The 15934-nt window shown below is 49.7% G+C and overlaps 2 protein-coding genes across 3 annotated transcripts in view; one reads left to right on the top strand and one right to left on the bottom strand.

The window, feature by feature from the left end:
- The window catches only part of LOC111146744 (protein tyrosine kinase 2), a 250228-nt gene that overhangs the window by 206827 nt on the left and 27467 nt on the right, over window positions 1-15934 (bottom strand). The window lies entirely within an intron of this gene.
- The window catches only part of LOC111146756 (basic proline-rich protein-like), a 29841-nt gene continuing 28388 nt past the window's right edge, over window positions 14482-15934 (top strand). The window contains exons 1-2 of the mRNA XM_022502439.1: window positions 14482-14602; window positions 14854-14979. Coding sequence (XP_022358147.1) covers window positions 14482-14602; window positions 14854-14979 — 247 coding nt within the window. The remainder of the gene's footprint in view (window positions 14603-14853; window positions 14980-15934) is intronic.

The raw sequence follows: 15934 nt of genomic DNA, 5'->3' as shown, positions 1-15934 counted from the left end.
TCATTATCTGATTCTAGTTTTATGTATATTTCAAATTTTCCACAATAAAAGCTTTTTAAAAGAACCAAAGAAACACCTAGCACGCACATTCATTGCTCTGATAGCCAGCTGAGTTAGAGAAGCAGTACTGTAAACACAGCGTTGGCACACGTAGCCTAAGTACACAATCAGAGGTGAGTGTGTGTAACGTGCAGAGCCAATCAGAACCCAGAGTTGTAAAGAAAAGGGGAGGGCAGAACAACCTGAGCAGTGTATAAGCGCTTTCTGTATACCTGCTAGGCAAGCCATCCACAACCGAGAGAACCAAAATGGAGAAAGAAGCCAACATTTCCCACCCACGCAATGCTCTAGGACGCTGCTCTACTACACACATTATAGCACGAGCTACACTGGGAAAACGCATTCACATGAACCGCTGGAGAAGGGATCCAGAATTGAGATCACAATTGACCTGAGGTGCAGCTGCCCGGTCCAGAGGTGGGCATGCACGTCTCATCATTTATCCTGATGGATCCTTAGTATAATAGCACGCACATTCCGATATCTCCACGACTCCTGGTTGCAGGAACCACTGACTGGACAAGTCCTTCCAGAAGGAAGTTCCCTGACCTGCTCATACACAGGGTTATCTCATACTGGGCTGGCTACGAGGGATCGAGAGCCAAGACCCGGTCCTACACTGGCTTCTGATGCCCTTTCTCAGATTCACTCTATTATCTGAAACCAGCAAAAGGGAAATACGTTTTTCTCAATGCGCTGACAATATATGTAATCTTAATTCTCAGTATGTCTTTATCCTTTAAGAGTAGGCCAAACCTTTCTCAATTCAAATCTTTTTTTAACTAATACAATCGACTGTGGGCAAACCATGAAAAGACGCAGCGGGCATTTTAATTTTGTAAATCTAAATCCCCTGAAGAGGTCACCGGGAGAAAAACATGCACAGATAAATCAACATTCGCGGCTGACGCGCAAAGCAGTCACTAAGTCCACAACTGGCTAAAAGGTAAGACTGCGGAACGAGTGGGGAACCCCACTGTGGAGGACAGCCCAACAAAGACAGAAGAAGCAACCGGCTGGCACCCATCTCACCTGGAAGGCAACTGTGGGCACGTTCCTCCTCTGTTGTCACATTCCAGGGACCTTAACTGACCTGAGAAAAAGACAAGACTGAACTTGACTTACCTCAAGGACAGTCTAATTCCCAAACTGAAACTCCTTATAAGGCCTGTGCACACCTCCAAGAGCAAATGTAAAAAAGGAACTCAAAACTTATCAGTCCCACGGTACATATCCTTTAGTGTACTACATTTTAAAAGCAGACAAACTTAGAAGCTGCAGCACTATATAGCATTTTCAACTTAAGCCCCACAAAAGTTTGAAATCTAAAAGATTACCTGTACCTGCAGCCTTCAATCCATTAAGATAGAAAGTATTCTAGAGTACTTTTTTAACTTCCTAGAAAGATAATATTTTAGGGGAAAAAAACGTCTTGCAGTTAATTAAATAAAACTGTTACAATATTGATTCTGCTCTCCTGGGATGCAGTCTTTCCAGGCATCTTACAGACAGTAAGACTGTTCATTAAAAACAAGAAAAGCAAACATCACAAACAGATGGAAAGGTAATTCACAGCAACGACTAAGCACATCCAGAATCTGATCCTAGAGGAGAACAGTAAGACCTAATTATAGCAGAGAGGAACATGGGTCTCCTATAATATAGAAGTTACTTAAACACAGATATACCTAATTTGAATATTTTTTTAGAAATCTATTTTATTTTCCATTAAATGACTGGGGGGAAAAGGACCAAGGAACTGCAAAAATACATTAAAAGTATTTAAATTTCCTTCTTAAAATCATTATTGCATGTTTTTTTTTTACTTCCTAGGGAAACTATAATTTAGTTCAGCTATGGTTTTAAGTATTTCCACACCTCATTACGCTAAAAATAAAGTTATGAAACAATTTGTCTACATAAAGCACATTTAAATTATTTATGAAAGAAAGTACATTTGTTTTTTGCTATAAGTACATATAACATCTAGCTGGACTCAGAGATGCTTAAGGCGCACTCCTTTCATTGGCATCCTTGAATTCCCGCCTAAGAGCCACCTGTAAGTACAGGAATTTCCTAATGCGTATTTCCCAAGCTTTTTACAGAAATCAAATACTATCTTTAAGTAAACAACAGAAGTGTAAATTAATCTAATAAGAATAAGAGAACACAAAAATAAGAGCATCACTACCTACAGGGTTTAATGTAAAACACAACTACACGTTCCCAGTCCCAAAACTTACACTGCACATTGACAGCTGTTCACACGTGACCTCAGAGCTACAGTCCACACCCCCCGTAAACACGACCTTTCTACACAGTGGAGAACTACACTGTGTGCACTCTCATTCTTAATGTCTTCTGGCTCAGCTGAGCCCAGCCTGGGGCTCACAGGTCTTGGAGAACACAGCACACTCACCCTGTGTGCACCTATCACGGCCCCGTTCCCACCCCCTTACACAAGGTCACATGCTGCAGACAGAAGGCGCAGGTCACCACGGCCACAAGCTGCAGCAGAAGAAACACATCTGCACTTCCAACCGGGCTGACTCCTGGCGGCAGCCACAGGAGGTCCTAATATGTAATCAGGCGGCACGACCACCCTGTAAACGCCACGCCAAAATCTGACCCGGCTTTCATCCTCCTCCTCTTGATAAAATCCACTTATGAAACAACTCCAAAGGTACACACGGCCTTCCTTCCCTTTCACATCTTCTTACTTAAATAAAAGTAAGGTGGGGGGTAAGGGCAAACAGAAGGGAGGGTTCATCTTCTTCCATTACCTGAACAATCTTCCAGATATATACAACATAACAGAAAATGACCTTCATTACCTAAGAAGTAAAAGTATATCCTAATCTTTAATAAACCTAAAGATTTAAGATTGGGGCACCTGGGCGGCTCAGTGGGTTAAAGCCTCTGCCTTCGGCTCAGGTCATGGTCCCAGGGTCCTGGGATCGAGCCCCGCAGTGGGCTCTCTGCTCAGCAGGGAGTCTGCTTCTCCCCCCCCCACCTCTGCCTACTTGTGATGTCTGTCAAATAAATAAAATCTTAAAAAAAAAAAGATTTAAGATTAAAAGTCAAATTAAAGAGAACCAATAAATTGCTATTAATTTTTAAAATGTTATATATTCACTAATTCAAAATTTTTCATTCAAGAAATTTATATCAGGATTTATGACAAAACAAAGCACACACAAGAGAGATTAAAGTTTTCCCAGGTACAGTTCAGTCCGAGGTTGACCAAGTCTTCTCTGCTCTGGGTCCACCAACAGATGATAGATGTAGGATCAACAGTTCCCACATGAACACAACACCAACACGGCAAGTACAGAACAAATCTGTCATTTCCAGGTGCCCAAATCCTTCCCTGTTACGTTTCAAGTATTAGTCTAGCCATGGGGCCCAGAAATCAGTCAGTCCCTCACTCTAGAGCAGGTCCTAACCCGCGCTGTACTGAGCTTCTGCCGTACGCACACCCAAACACCACCATCTCCTGGGCTTTTACTTCAAAGCAGCCATCACCAGCAGGTAAAAACTATGCGGTACATACACACTCGCTTTGTGGTATGTCATTTCATAAATTTACATAATAAAATTATTTTAAAGTCACAGTTCAAGCATTAATTTTTTTATAAAGATTTTATTTATTTATTTGAGAGAGAGACCGAGTGAGAACATCAGAGGGGGAAGGAGGGAGAAGCAGACACCCCGCTGAGCAGGAAGCAGAAGCAGGACTTGACCCCGGGACTCCAGGATCATGACCTGAGCCAAAGGCAGTCGCTTAAACAACTGAGCCACCCAGACACCCTCTAGCATTAATTTTTAATGATAACCTCAATTTCACAAATTAACAAAGGTATTTTTTAAAGTGATAGACTTAGTTACTAAAATTTGTATCAAAAACTAGAAGAAAAGCCAGAAACAATTCCAAATCTCCATCCAGACATCTGAAAGATCAGAGGGAAAAAATGAACAGTGCTTCTGTACAGTCCTGGGTCACTGCAGGAGCTCAGCCACGGGCTGAGTGACATCTCCCACATTTCCTCCTACCCGTGTTCACGCACTAGCAGGCCCAGCCGTCCCTGCTGCTCAGACACTAACAGCACCAACGGAGTGGGCAAGAGACTGGAGCAGACGGGCTCTGGCCTGGAGTTAGGATTAACGGTTACATTCATGACAAACGGGACAGCATGCGGCAAGCCAGGCAGGAAACGCTACTTTCCATGAAATACAATGCAAAATAAACCAATCACCCTAAGCCAGTTTAATAATGAAATAACTAAAGCGAAAGTTGTGCCAAAATACAGATTCCCCTGTCAAAATGGAAATACACTTGAGATTTTCTAGACCGTAAAAACAGTTGCTAAATTAACATTAAAACAAAGTAAATTTCTGTCATAATACTTTTCACATCATTTAGAAATAGAGCATATGAGCTGTATTCCATTAAAAAGCACTGACTTAAGGGGGCACCTGGGTGGCTCAGTGGGTTAAGCCTCTGCCGTCGGCTCAGGTCATGATCCCAGGGTCCTAGGATCGAGCCCCGCATCGGGCTCTCTGCTTGGCAGGGAGCCTGCTTCCCTTCCTCCTCTCTCTCTCTCTCTCTCTGCCTGCTTGTGATCTCTCTCTGTCAAATAAATAAATAAAATCTTTAAAAAAAAAAAAAAAAAAAAGCACTGACAAGGATATCCACTTCAGACGTGAGGGAGTAACTAGTACAGGAAACGCACCCCACCCCCCGCCATGTTAAACAAATAGAAAAATGGTCAAAATCCATGAAACTACTTTTCTCAGATCTTGAGCCAGTGAGCAGCGCAGGCCTGTGAGCCCCATCACCCCCTCTCTGTCCAGCTGGGGGCACCGGTGGCCCAGGGCACAGGAAGGGAAACCAAGAGCGCAGGAGCCTCAGGTGGTTTGAGAGAAAACTCCAAGTTTTGGGAAGCTGAGAGGCTGAAATTTGCAAGGCAGAGCATCAAAGAGGATAAAGTTGTAGAAAATGAGTTTCAGAAATGTACACAGAGACCAGAAGATGATGGGACAGTATGTTTAGCTGAAAGAAAAAAACAGCCAACCTAGAATTCTGCACACCCAGCCAAAGTTTCTTTCAAAAGTGAAGGTGCTTATCAAGAAAAGAATGGATAAGCGAGATAGGAGACTCCTACGACCAAACACAGCTCTGCGATGAAAAGGAACGAGGGGAAGCCCGGCTGGCTCAGACGGCTGAGCACCCGACTCCTCGTACCAGCGCAGGCCGTGATCCTTCGGTCATGAGATCGAACCCCACACTGGGCCTCGTGCTGGGCGTGGAGCCTACTCAAGAGTCTCTCTCCCCCTGCCCGCCCCCAACCCCTCTCAAAAAGTAATAATAATAATTTAAGAAGGCGTGAATGACAGATACGCACCACACGGATGAACTCAGCAATGCTCTGCCGAAACTAGCCTCACGCAGCTCGCACACGGTCTGATTCTGCTGACGGGAAACCCCCGGGGCAGGCACAACTGACCTGGGTGGGGGACAGCAGTGGCCAGGGCTCAGGGTGAGGGCGGCGGCAGGAGCCGGCACCTGCAGGAAGGAACCTTCAGGGAGAGGACAACGGTCTACGTTTCAGGACGCATTCGGCCCACGGTGGACGCATTCGGCACAGCTCGGAGGCGGCGGGCCCGCGGGCCGAGCAGCGGCACAGCAGTCCCACACCAAAACACGCCCGTAAAGTAACGAGCGGCGGCCACCACACACGCGCCGAAACGCACGGGGTGGACCGCGGTGCGGAGGAAGGGAGAACCAGCCGTCCGCGGGAGACACAAGAACAGTAACCCGTCACGGGGGTCCGCGCACGTTCACCAGGAATTCTTGCGACTTGGCCATTTGTTTGAAAATTACCATAATGAAACGCTGGGTATAAAAATAAAGACAAAGCTACACTTCAGAGGAAAAAAAATAACAGGACAAAAAGGCGCATGAGCCTTCCACAATGGTTACATGAAGATGATGGAGCAATTTCTCCCACAGATAATTAATTATAAAAGTCAGACTAATTCACTAAAAACAACTATTTGAAGAACGGGGAAATGACTGAAGGCAGGCAAGCACTTGAGAAGAATTTACTGTCAGAACTGCCCCTGCATCTGGTACAAACTAGAAGTATCTGTCACTTTCCTGCCCGGCAACACTAGGAGCCCCAACTCCGGGAGGCCAGGACTGCAGCCTCACTGTGCCATCTTGAGGCGCAGCAGGGTGGGTATCAATTTAAGGGGGAAATTTTGGAAATAAGAGGGCTGCAAAACGCTTAGTTCCAAGTCTGAATGTAAATGCACAGCCCAAATCCCTGGCAGACGGTCAAACCACGCATAGGCACGACAGCCCAGGAAGCACAGAGGCACACACGAGAGGTGAAGGCTCGCCCCTAAAAAACGGAGTCACCCCGGGACATCTGCCGGTCTGTTGCGCCTCTGATTCAATGTGCTTCCCAACCCAGGGCGAGCTTTAGTGGCAGAAAGTTAAAGTCTCACTAGTATGAGGTCTTAGAAGAAACGGGGGCTGGGGGCCAAACGAAATTTAGAGGAGGGGTGCTAGAAGCAGGAGAACCCCAAGATAGGTCCCCAAATCTGAGAGTACATTCTACTCCCACCTTTGACTAACCACCAAGTACAAAGATGCATGTGAGACTGTCCCCCCAGGGGCCCAAGAAGGAAGGGAAGAGAAAGAAGGGAAGGGAAGGGAAGGGAAGGGAAGGGAAGGGAAGGGAAGGGAAGGGAAGGGAAGGGAAGGGAAGGGAGGGCAAAGAAGGAAGGGAAGGGAAGGGAAGGAAGGAAGAAGGAAAGGGATGGAAGGAAGGAAAGGAAGGAAGGAAAAATGTCTCAACTAGAAGCCAGTAAAACTGATCAGAGACCTCACCAGCTCCTAAAAATACAGTAAGACGTTTGCATCTTGAGTACAGATGCGCATGCCCGTGTGCACACACACAGAAGGCGCGGGGAAGCAGTAACACCGGTGACAAAGGAGACACTCACCATTCAGATCTTGACCTCTCAACTCCATTTCCCACCAAAAGGAACCAGGGATTCTTGAAGAAATAGCTGATTCCATGACGGGGCAGAGAAACTACAAGAAATGCCGGGGGTATCTTACTGTTCCAAAAGGAAGGAAATGCTCAGAAAATAACAGGGACATGTCAAAACAACCCAGGAGATGATCCCGGGAAGGCCTAATCAGGAGGCATCCCAGCATCAAAATGAATGACAGGTACAGACTACAAGCCACTGGACCAAGCAAGAATCCGTGAGGCGCCAGCGGGTGAACAGTGAGTAAGCGGGCAAAGGAGGGCAACTCTCCTTACGGGAGAGCGCCAGCCGACGGGTGAGAGGGGACAGCACCCCTGCTGCGGACCACCCAGCAATAGCTGTTTCAAGCAAGAATCATTGGTGGGACCAGATGATCAGTCTCGAAGTCCGAAAGGTCACACAGCCTCAAATACTCCCTACAGGTTCTTCATCAGTTCCAAAGGATGACAGCTGCTGTTAGAGTGCAGCACGGAGCAGAGGCCCCACCTGATCACCTGACACCAACAATCCTCAAATGTCAGAACATCAAAATCATTTTAGGGCTTGTTAAAAGCAGAGCCTCAAGCCGTGTGTTTCTGAGTTTCTGACTTAGCAGGTCATGAACAGGGTCCCAGAATCCGCAGTGGGGTCGCCCTCAGCCATCACAGAACAAGCCGACGCCACGTGCCATCCTGAGACGGACAGCATGGATCTGGGAAACATCACGGTGCCCCGAGAAAGGCACGGTACCACCTCTCCGAGAGTCCGGCCCCTAATGCACCATCTGAGTTTAAGCATGAGCAACACCACAGGAGCCCAAACAGAAGACTGACCTACAAAACAACCGGAACAGGCGATGCCATGACAGAGAAAGGCTGAGAGACACATCCAGGCTGAAAGACCACACGCGAGTCTAGACGGGCCCCACACAGAGGAAAGCCGCCGTCGGTAGCGGAGCAACTGTGAGTACGGACTGTATGTACACCAGAGAACACGACAATGTGAGATTTTGCCAATTTCGTGACGGTACTGATTATTTTTGGTCATATGAAGAGCCTTGTTCTTAGTAAATCCTCCCTGAAGTATCGAAGGGTAAAGGGCACGAAGCGTGTACCTTAGGCTCTGAGGGCTCTGCGGGCACATCTGCGGCCACAGCCGGGGCGGGGCGCGCAGACGAGCGTCCCAAACGCTAACAGCCACGGAATCTGGGCGAAGGCTGTCTGGAAGCCGGCCACGCAACTCCTTACAGCTTTTCCACGAAAGAAAACATTTCACTTAACAAACCAACAACAACAACAGGGAGCAGCAGACTAGCAAAGCTGGGGGCAGGGCACTCGGAGGCTGCCCCCGCACGGCCCGATGTGGAGGAAAGAGGCAGTAGCGGGGCCAGCACACACTGAAGACGACTGTGTCCGACGGAGGATCCCGGGTCATCCAGGAAAGCCAGAACTGACTTTACTCTCTTCCAGCAAATCTTGTTCAAGACGACCCGGGAAGCACCCTTTGGAAAAACAGAAGAAAACAAGCACGGTTGAACACTCGCACGTGTTCCCCGTGCCCTGGCGTCCTACTCCGCACTTACAGCTTCTCCGTGCAACAGTGAGTCCCACTGCAAGTGTTAGCAGACGCCGAGCGTGCCAGTGACCCTCCACCGTGTCGTACGGCAGCGCGCACTGCCGGGCCGCACGATGACAGCTGCAGCAGGACCGCCACCTGGCTGACAGCAGCCGGGAATGTCACATCCCAGCACGGGCCAAGCCTTCAACACCAGTTAAGGCAGAGATTCCCACAGCAAAACACAGGGATGGGGCCGGACAATAAAAAATGGGGGCAGAACATCCTGCGCTCTCTTCTGTTCCTAAACTCAACTGTCAAGGAGGCGATGAGTGCGTATTTCCTGTGCGATGACCGAGTACAGGGTTACCGGAGACCGTGAGGCCAGACCCCAGGATCCAGGGCCACGCGAGCCGTGCACAGCAAACCTGAGGCAGCTCAGGGAGCGCCTCTTACGGGGCCGTCGCTGCGTCACGGGTCCCATCGCAACCACACACAGCGACATCCTCTGACCATAAAATAACGAAGACCTCACCATTTAAATGGATGGCCTTCTTGTTTTCCGAAGTCAAACAAATTTTGATTTTTAAATGAAATTCCACAACGTTCCACTCGAATCCCCCTCCATGCCCACTGTTGTGGCTTTGCTAAGGAGGGTTTACTAGGACAAAATGCTAGCCCACGGCTCTGCAGGAGACCACGACGTAATAGCAAGCGGCCCCTCACGTACCGCAAAGAGACTGATTCACAGTCACAACTAGGCTTTGAGTTGGTGACGCCGGCATGTATCACTTTCTGTGTACATTCTTATGTCTGGTGGTTTAAAATGTAATTGTACCGTACAACCACAGCTGAATAAAGACAGAGCGAAAGACTGTGTAATTAAGCTTGTCATGAATCAAAAAACACTTTTTATTAATTTTTAAAGCTAGTAAAACTATTTTTCTCCACAGCTACAATAGCTTGAACATGGACTCTTAAAAAAATTTAACTTTTAAAACTTCTTTTACATATGTGCTAATTCTATGACATCTATAACATGGAACTGTGTCATACAAAAACAAACCACATTATGAAGCCTTCAGGTCGTGAACAGGAATACAACATCAACCAAAAACTCCAAGGTCATGTGTTTTCAGAAAGTGTGCTACAAACTTCCAGGATACCTAACCCAGAAAAATAAAATTTAATCCACTAGGAAGAAAAAGTGAGCTCAAATGTGTGCATAAATATGTGTGCCTGTGTGTGTCTAATACCTACGTGTGTATATACGTAAGTCATCTACCTTTCTCAGGCTCGGCTTAGTGAGGTAAAACTTGCATCCAGTAAACCAGGGTTCGCTGGGTTCTAACCGACACGCGCGGCGCATAACCACCATCACAGGGAAGACGTGGCCTATTTCCATCACCCACGAAGTGCCCTCATGCCCTTTTGTACTCAATCCTCTCCTCCCTCGCTTGGGCCCCCTGCAACCACTGATCCGATTTGTCCCCACAGTTTTGCCTTTATCCAAACGTTCTCAAGGTGGAACCACAGCGGTACGGAGCTCTGTGCCCGCCCGCGGCACAACACTCAGGACAGTTGCCTGTCGAGGCGTCAGCGGTCAGTGCCTCTGTGTCGCCGAGCGCGCTCCCAACCGCAGAACGCTCCCAACTGCTCACCACTTCCCACCCAACGGACCTTCGAGCTACTCTCCATCTCCAGTGACTACGAGCACAGCACTGTAAGCATACACAGCCCTTTGTGTAGACATAAATCTTCATTTCTCCCAGGTAAAGGCCTCCGTGTGGGACTGCTGGGTTGTATGAAAAGTATATATTCAAGTTTACAAGAAACTGCCGAACTATTTTCCCAAGTGGCTACAACCTCTGCGTCCCCACCAGCAAAGCAAGCCCTAGTTCTGGCTGTTCCGCCCGCCTGCAGCTGGGCACTGTCCCCTTCTGCCGCCTTGCTGTGGGGGGTGGGAGGCACTCTCACAGGACTGCAGCGCTACCTCACGGCCACGATCACGGGCGCTTCCCTAATGATGAAGGACGGTCAGCGTCTGTGTGCTTCTTGTTAGCTACAGGAAATGAAATACCTAATCGAATCTTCTGGCCATTTTTTCAGCTGAATTTTTTGCTGAGACCCCATCCTTTTTAACAGACAGTTTATCAACGAAGAAGTGATGGAAAGTTTGTGTATTTTCTTAAAACCACTTAGGATGCATGAGCAGCAGACACAGATCTAAAATGCTTCCTTGCCATCCTACTCCCAACCCTACTTGCCCCTGCCCCCATACCTACCATATGCCAAGGCCGGTAGAAAGAAAGAAACATCCTCTCTCGCCCTTACTCAGCAGAGTGTAAGAATCACAGGAAAAGCTGCCTGCCTCCTGCTCGGTCGGAAACAGACCTGTTTTCGCATTTTTATGAGTCTTCAATGAAGCCACGATCTTTCTTCAATATGAGCAGGAATGGGGCGCCTGGACTGTTCAGTCGGTGAAGTGTCTGCCATCGGCTCGGGTCATGATTGCGGGGTCCTGGGATCAAGTCCCGCATCGGGCTCCCTGCTCAGCAGGGAGCCTGCTTCCCCCTCTCTCTGCCTGTCTCTCTGCCTGCTTGTGCTCTCTCGGTCAAATAAATAAATAACATCTGGAAAAAAAAATACCAGCAGAACACCAATGACTGAGAACTGAGAACCTCGTGCAACCCGGCAACCCCAGTGACGAGGCGTTCCTACACGGCGGAAGCGCCAGTGACCCTCCACTGCAGGCCGCCGGTGGGGTCTCTGTCACAGGCGGGGCCCGCACACAGGGGCACCACGTTCTAAGCGTTCGTGTAAAGGGACAGGAGGGCCTGCGGCCACCGCATGCAGCCTCAGGGGGACAGTGTGGAATCCGGCTGGGGGCTCGCCTCCACAGCAGGGGCAGTGAGCACTACCCTGTTGCCGTAAGAACTGCGCTCAACTCGAGAACACACGATGAGCGGCGCGCGTAAATGGCCCGTATCACAACTCTGCGACTTCCCGACGTGCGATTCTGAATCCCAAACGTCACGAGTACTGGAAAGGCAAAGGGCGTTCTTCGAGAAGCTCTGAGCACGAAGCGGAAGCGTCAGACCGCAGGCGGCATGCGGACCCGCTGAAGCAAACCCAGGGTCCTGACCATCCAGGAGAGCAGCCGGGCGGCGACACAGAGGGTGGCCCGGGGTCGGCAGTCCTGGAAGGCATTTATGGACTTTATTTCGTACAATTCTGCCTCAGCACTTCAAACTGAGCGATGCTTCTCTTCAGCGAAGCCAGCCCACACGTGCTTGGTTCTGCAGCCCTCGTTGCCAGCGGGCCTCCCGAACGGGGCCCCAGAAACCAGGGCTGCGCCCTCCTGCCCCTCCCACGATGCCCCCAGCCTCCCCGCACACCCTCCTCGCGTCCAGCGGGACAGAGCGGCTTCTGAAATGTGCCGTGGTCGCACATCCTGCCCCCGCCCGACAGCCACAGCAGGGGCTGCCGTGTCCACACCCGCATGACGGCCAGCTGGGCCGCCTCCTTGACAGACAGTCCATAAAGGTTTTCCATGAACCGGTATGTGAAATCAACAGGTCAAGATGATCTCTTGGATTAAATGTCTTAATATAGCCTATGCTCAGGTTTTAAGAAAACATTAAAAATTTATGACGGGGGCTCCTGGCTGGCTCAGTCAGTAGAGCATATGACCCTCGATCTCGGGGTTAAGGGTTTTTTGTGGTTTTTTAAGATTTTTTATTTATTTATTTGACAGAGGGAGAGATCCCCGGTAGGCAGAGAGGCAGGCGGGGGGTCAGGGGGAAGCAGGCTCCCCTGAGCAGAGAGCTGAATGCGGGGCACGATCCCAGGACCCTGAGATCGTGACCTGAGCCGAAGGCAGAGGCTTAACCCACTGAGCGACCCAGGTGCCCCAATCGAGGTTAAGTTTGAGCCCCACATTGGATGCTTACTTTAAGAGATTACTTAAAAAATAAAATCTTTCAAAAAATAAAAAAATTTATGACAGTATAAGGACCTATTTAGAAACTGTCCCCGCTCCCCTTCCCCCAGGGGATTGACTTGGAGACAAGTCCCGGAAACCAGCTTCACGCAACAAAGCCCAGATACAAGGGTGGGTCAGGCCAGGTGGAGGCATCTGATCCGTGGGGGGGATGCATACTGTCTCCCTGGTTACCAAGGAGTATGGGCCCCGCCCTTTGGGCGCCAATCCCAATCAAGGTGTAACAGGCTGGTTCAAATGTCTACTAGGGTAAACTGTAACTCAGTTGGTCACCTAGTATCACTGTGGAGTTTCCTGTGTGTGTTACAATCTCATTGGCCACCTGTGCAGGGCCAGGCCCGACCGCATGGCCTTTGCCGTTAAAAGCTAGTCTGTGAAATGGAGAAGGGTCGCCCTCTCTTGTAAGAGGGGCGGCCCCGAACGTTCGGTCTGATTCTTGATGCTTGGCGCAAAATTAAGCTTTGCATCAGTCTCGCTCCTTTAATCACGGACCCATTATTGGGGCATAACAAACAGATGTTTAACAAACTGAATGTCCCATTTCCCATGGAAACCTATCTAAAGCTCTTAAAGGAAGAGTCTGTAACTAAGTTAATTTGTACCACCTAGCAGGGCACCACAACACAGGCTTTGCAGGTTAACAAAAAGGAACCCGTCTCGTCCAGCTCTGCTTCTCACTTTCTCCACCTGGAATGCCTTTCCCCACCTATCGCAAATCGCGCTCCCCCTTCCCAGACCAGCTCCCTCAGGAGGACGCTGTCCCCCTCCCTCTGAGCCTCCGGTCACTGTCTTCCCCATCAGCATTCTGTTCCAGCAGGATCTGCCCTGCACAGCTCAACCCTGGTACCATCTCTAGCAGGCCAGCAGAGCAACCTGTCCAGCATGCAAGAAAACAGATGTCCCTGGGGGTGAAGACAGAAGTAATATGCCTGAGCACACAGAAAATTTTATTAAGAGGCCTAACTTACGAGCTGTCAGAAAGAGTGAGAACTCTTAATAACATCAAGCAAACAGGGGCGCCTGGGTGGCTCAGTGAGTTAAGCCTCTGCCTTCGGCTCTGGTCATGATCTCAGGGTTCTGGGATCCAGTCCCGCATCGGGCTCCCTGCTGAGCAGGGAGCCTGCTTCCTCCTCTCTCTCTGCCTGCCTCTCTGCCTACTTGTGATCTCTGTCAAATAAATAAATAAAATCTAAAAAAATTAAAATTAAAAAAACAATATCAAGCAAACAGGAAAAAAAACCAGTGGTAATTGTTAAGTTCAAGAAAATAGGAAAACAAACAGCTGAACAAAAAGGAAATATATCACACTACACTAACCGGCTCGATAGTGAGCAACAGTCACGAAGTCAGAACAATTAACTAAATTACGGATCTAAGCAAAACCGGTGACCAACCACGTGGGGAAGATGGGAGCTCAAAATGCGACTTTTTCTCAAAGTGACACATCAAAGACCCCGCCCCTACACAGCTACTGCTGGGGACCGTGGACATGCGCTGCAAGGAGCCGCTCACCGACCTTTCAGGGCTCTCTGACTTCTGAGCACGTGCGCATACCACCCTCTGACAGAAAGAAATTTCTAAGAAAGAAGAAGAAAGAGAATCTCTAACAGAAGCATTTCAGGCAGGACATAAGTGTTTTCCTGCAACTTCCAACCTCGCTCGCTGCTCCCTTTCCCCCTTCAACAGTCTCTCTCCGAACCTCAGGAGGCGGGCAGCGGACAACTGCGTGCGTGCCTGGGATGTGGCGCCACGGCCCGCTGGCTCCGCACTCTCGAGAAAGCTCCGGTGAGCTCTGACCCTGCGCCTTCGCCACCCACAACATGGGAACACCACCACGGACCTCAGGGGCCCGGCGGGGCTGGGCTGCTCAGCACCCAGACACCGAGTACACCCTGGACCTAAGTCACTGGAACCCTTTCTCCCGCTTCGACCGCCGTCCAGGTGGGCCTTCCCTCTGACCAGGCCCCCACAGCGCTGCCAGCACTGCCACAGCGCCGTCCACGTCACCAAACTCGAAGGCAAACCTCAGTGACCTTTCCTGACACGTCAGAGAGTGGACACATCCTCCTCCTGGGACTCTCTTCCCTTCTTCCCGGGGTCTTCCTCACACCCGCTCGGTGCCAGCCACTGCTCACGTCTATCCAGGAGCACTGGCCTGGGCTTGCTTGTCTTCTCTGTGCTCCCTCCCTCAGTGAGCACAGCATCACCCATCTCCATTGCCACTTCCAGCCCCAACCCGTCTCCCAAGCTCCGGATGCCCACTTACAACTGCCCCCATGACAGCTCTGCTGGGGTCCCTAAGAGAATCACGAACAATAGTGAGCTCCCCAGCTGTCCCTCGAAACCAAATTCCACCCACAGCCTCCCTCCCCTTCCAGTTGCCCAGGCCAAGAGCCTTCTAGTCAACTCAACTCCTCTCTGTGTCCTCACACCCCTTATGCACTCTGTTAGCAAATCCTGCCGCTTCTACCTTTGAAATACATCCAGGGCCCCACTGCTTCTCACCACCGCCAGCTTTCCTGCTCCAATCCAAGCCCCCACTGCGGCTCACCTGCTTTCCCAAATGGCCTGCCGACACATCTCCTGGTTGTCCCCTACTCTCCCCCACTCCCCACCCCCGGTGTCTGTTCCCAACACACCAGCTTTTCAAAACCTCAGCAGAGTCTCAGGTCTGAACGCTGAGGGACAGCTGCCCTCTGTAGCCGAGAGCCGGCACCGCCTGACCCTCATGACTCTTTGTTTGGATAAACAGCCCCAGAACCTCAGAGTTCAATCTATGTCCATTGTTCTCAGCGGTCCTGACACCAGAGAACCTCTTTTTTCACAAAACGGGGGTTTTCAGACTGGTCTCCGAGCAACCTCCCTTTCTGTCTCCTGTCTCCCCACACACCATTAACCCTGAAAACAACGCCCATACATACTCCAGCAACTCAACTGCTCCGAAACTTTCCTTCCCTTTCCTAGAATTCTTTTTTTTTTTTTTTAAGATTTTATTTATTTATTTGACAGAGAGAGATCACAAGTAGACAGAGAGGCAGGGAGAGAGAGAGAGAGGGAAGCAGGCTTCCCGCTGAGCAGAGAGCCCGATGCGGGACTCGATCCCAGGACCCTGAGATCATGACCTGAGCCGAAGGCAGCGGCCTAACCCACTGAGCCACCCAGGCGCCCCCCTTTCCTAGAATTCTGGCTGTAAAACACCTCTATCCCAAGCTTCTGCCTTATAATGCAACACCCCAAAACAAATCATGAACCAAGAACCTGATCCATCCCACA

The sequence above is a fragment of the Enhydra lutris genome, unplaced genomic scaffold (assembly GCF_002288905.1).
Source record: "Enhydra lutris kenyoni isolate GAN:26980312 unplaced genomic scaffold, ASM228890v2 scaffoldscaffold14, whole genome shotgun sequence".
In the NCBI taxonomy this organism is placed as follows: Eukaryota; Metazoa; Chordata; class Mammalia; order Carnivora; family Mustelidae; genus Enhydra; species Enhydra lutris.
Note: the sequence above shows the minus strand (reverse complement) of the source record. Positions and strands in the feature narration are given on the sequence as shown.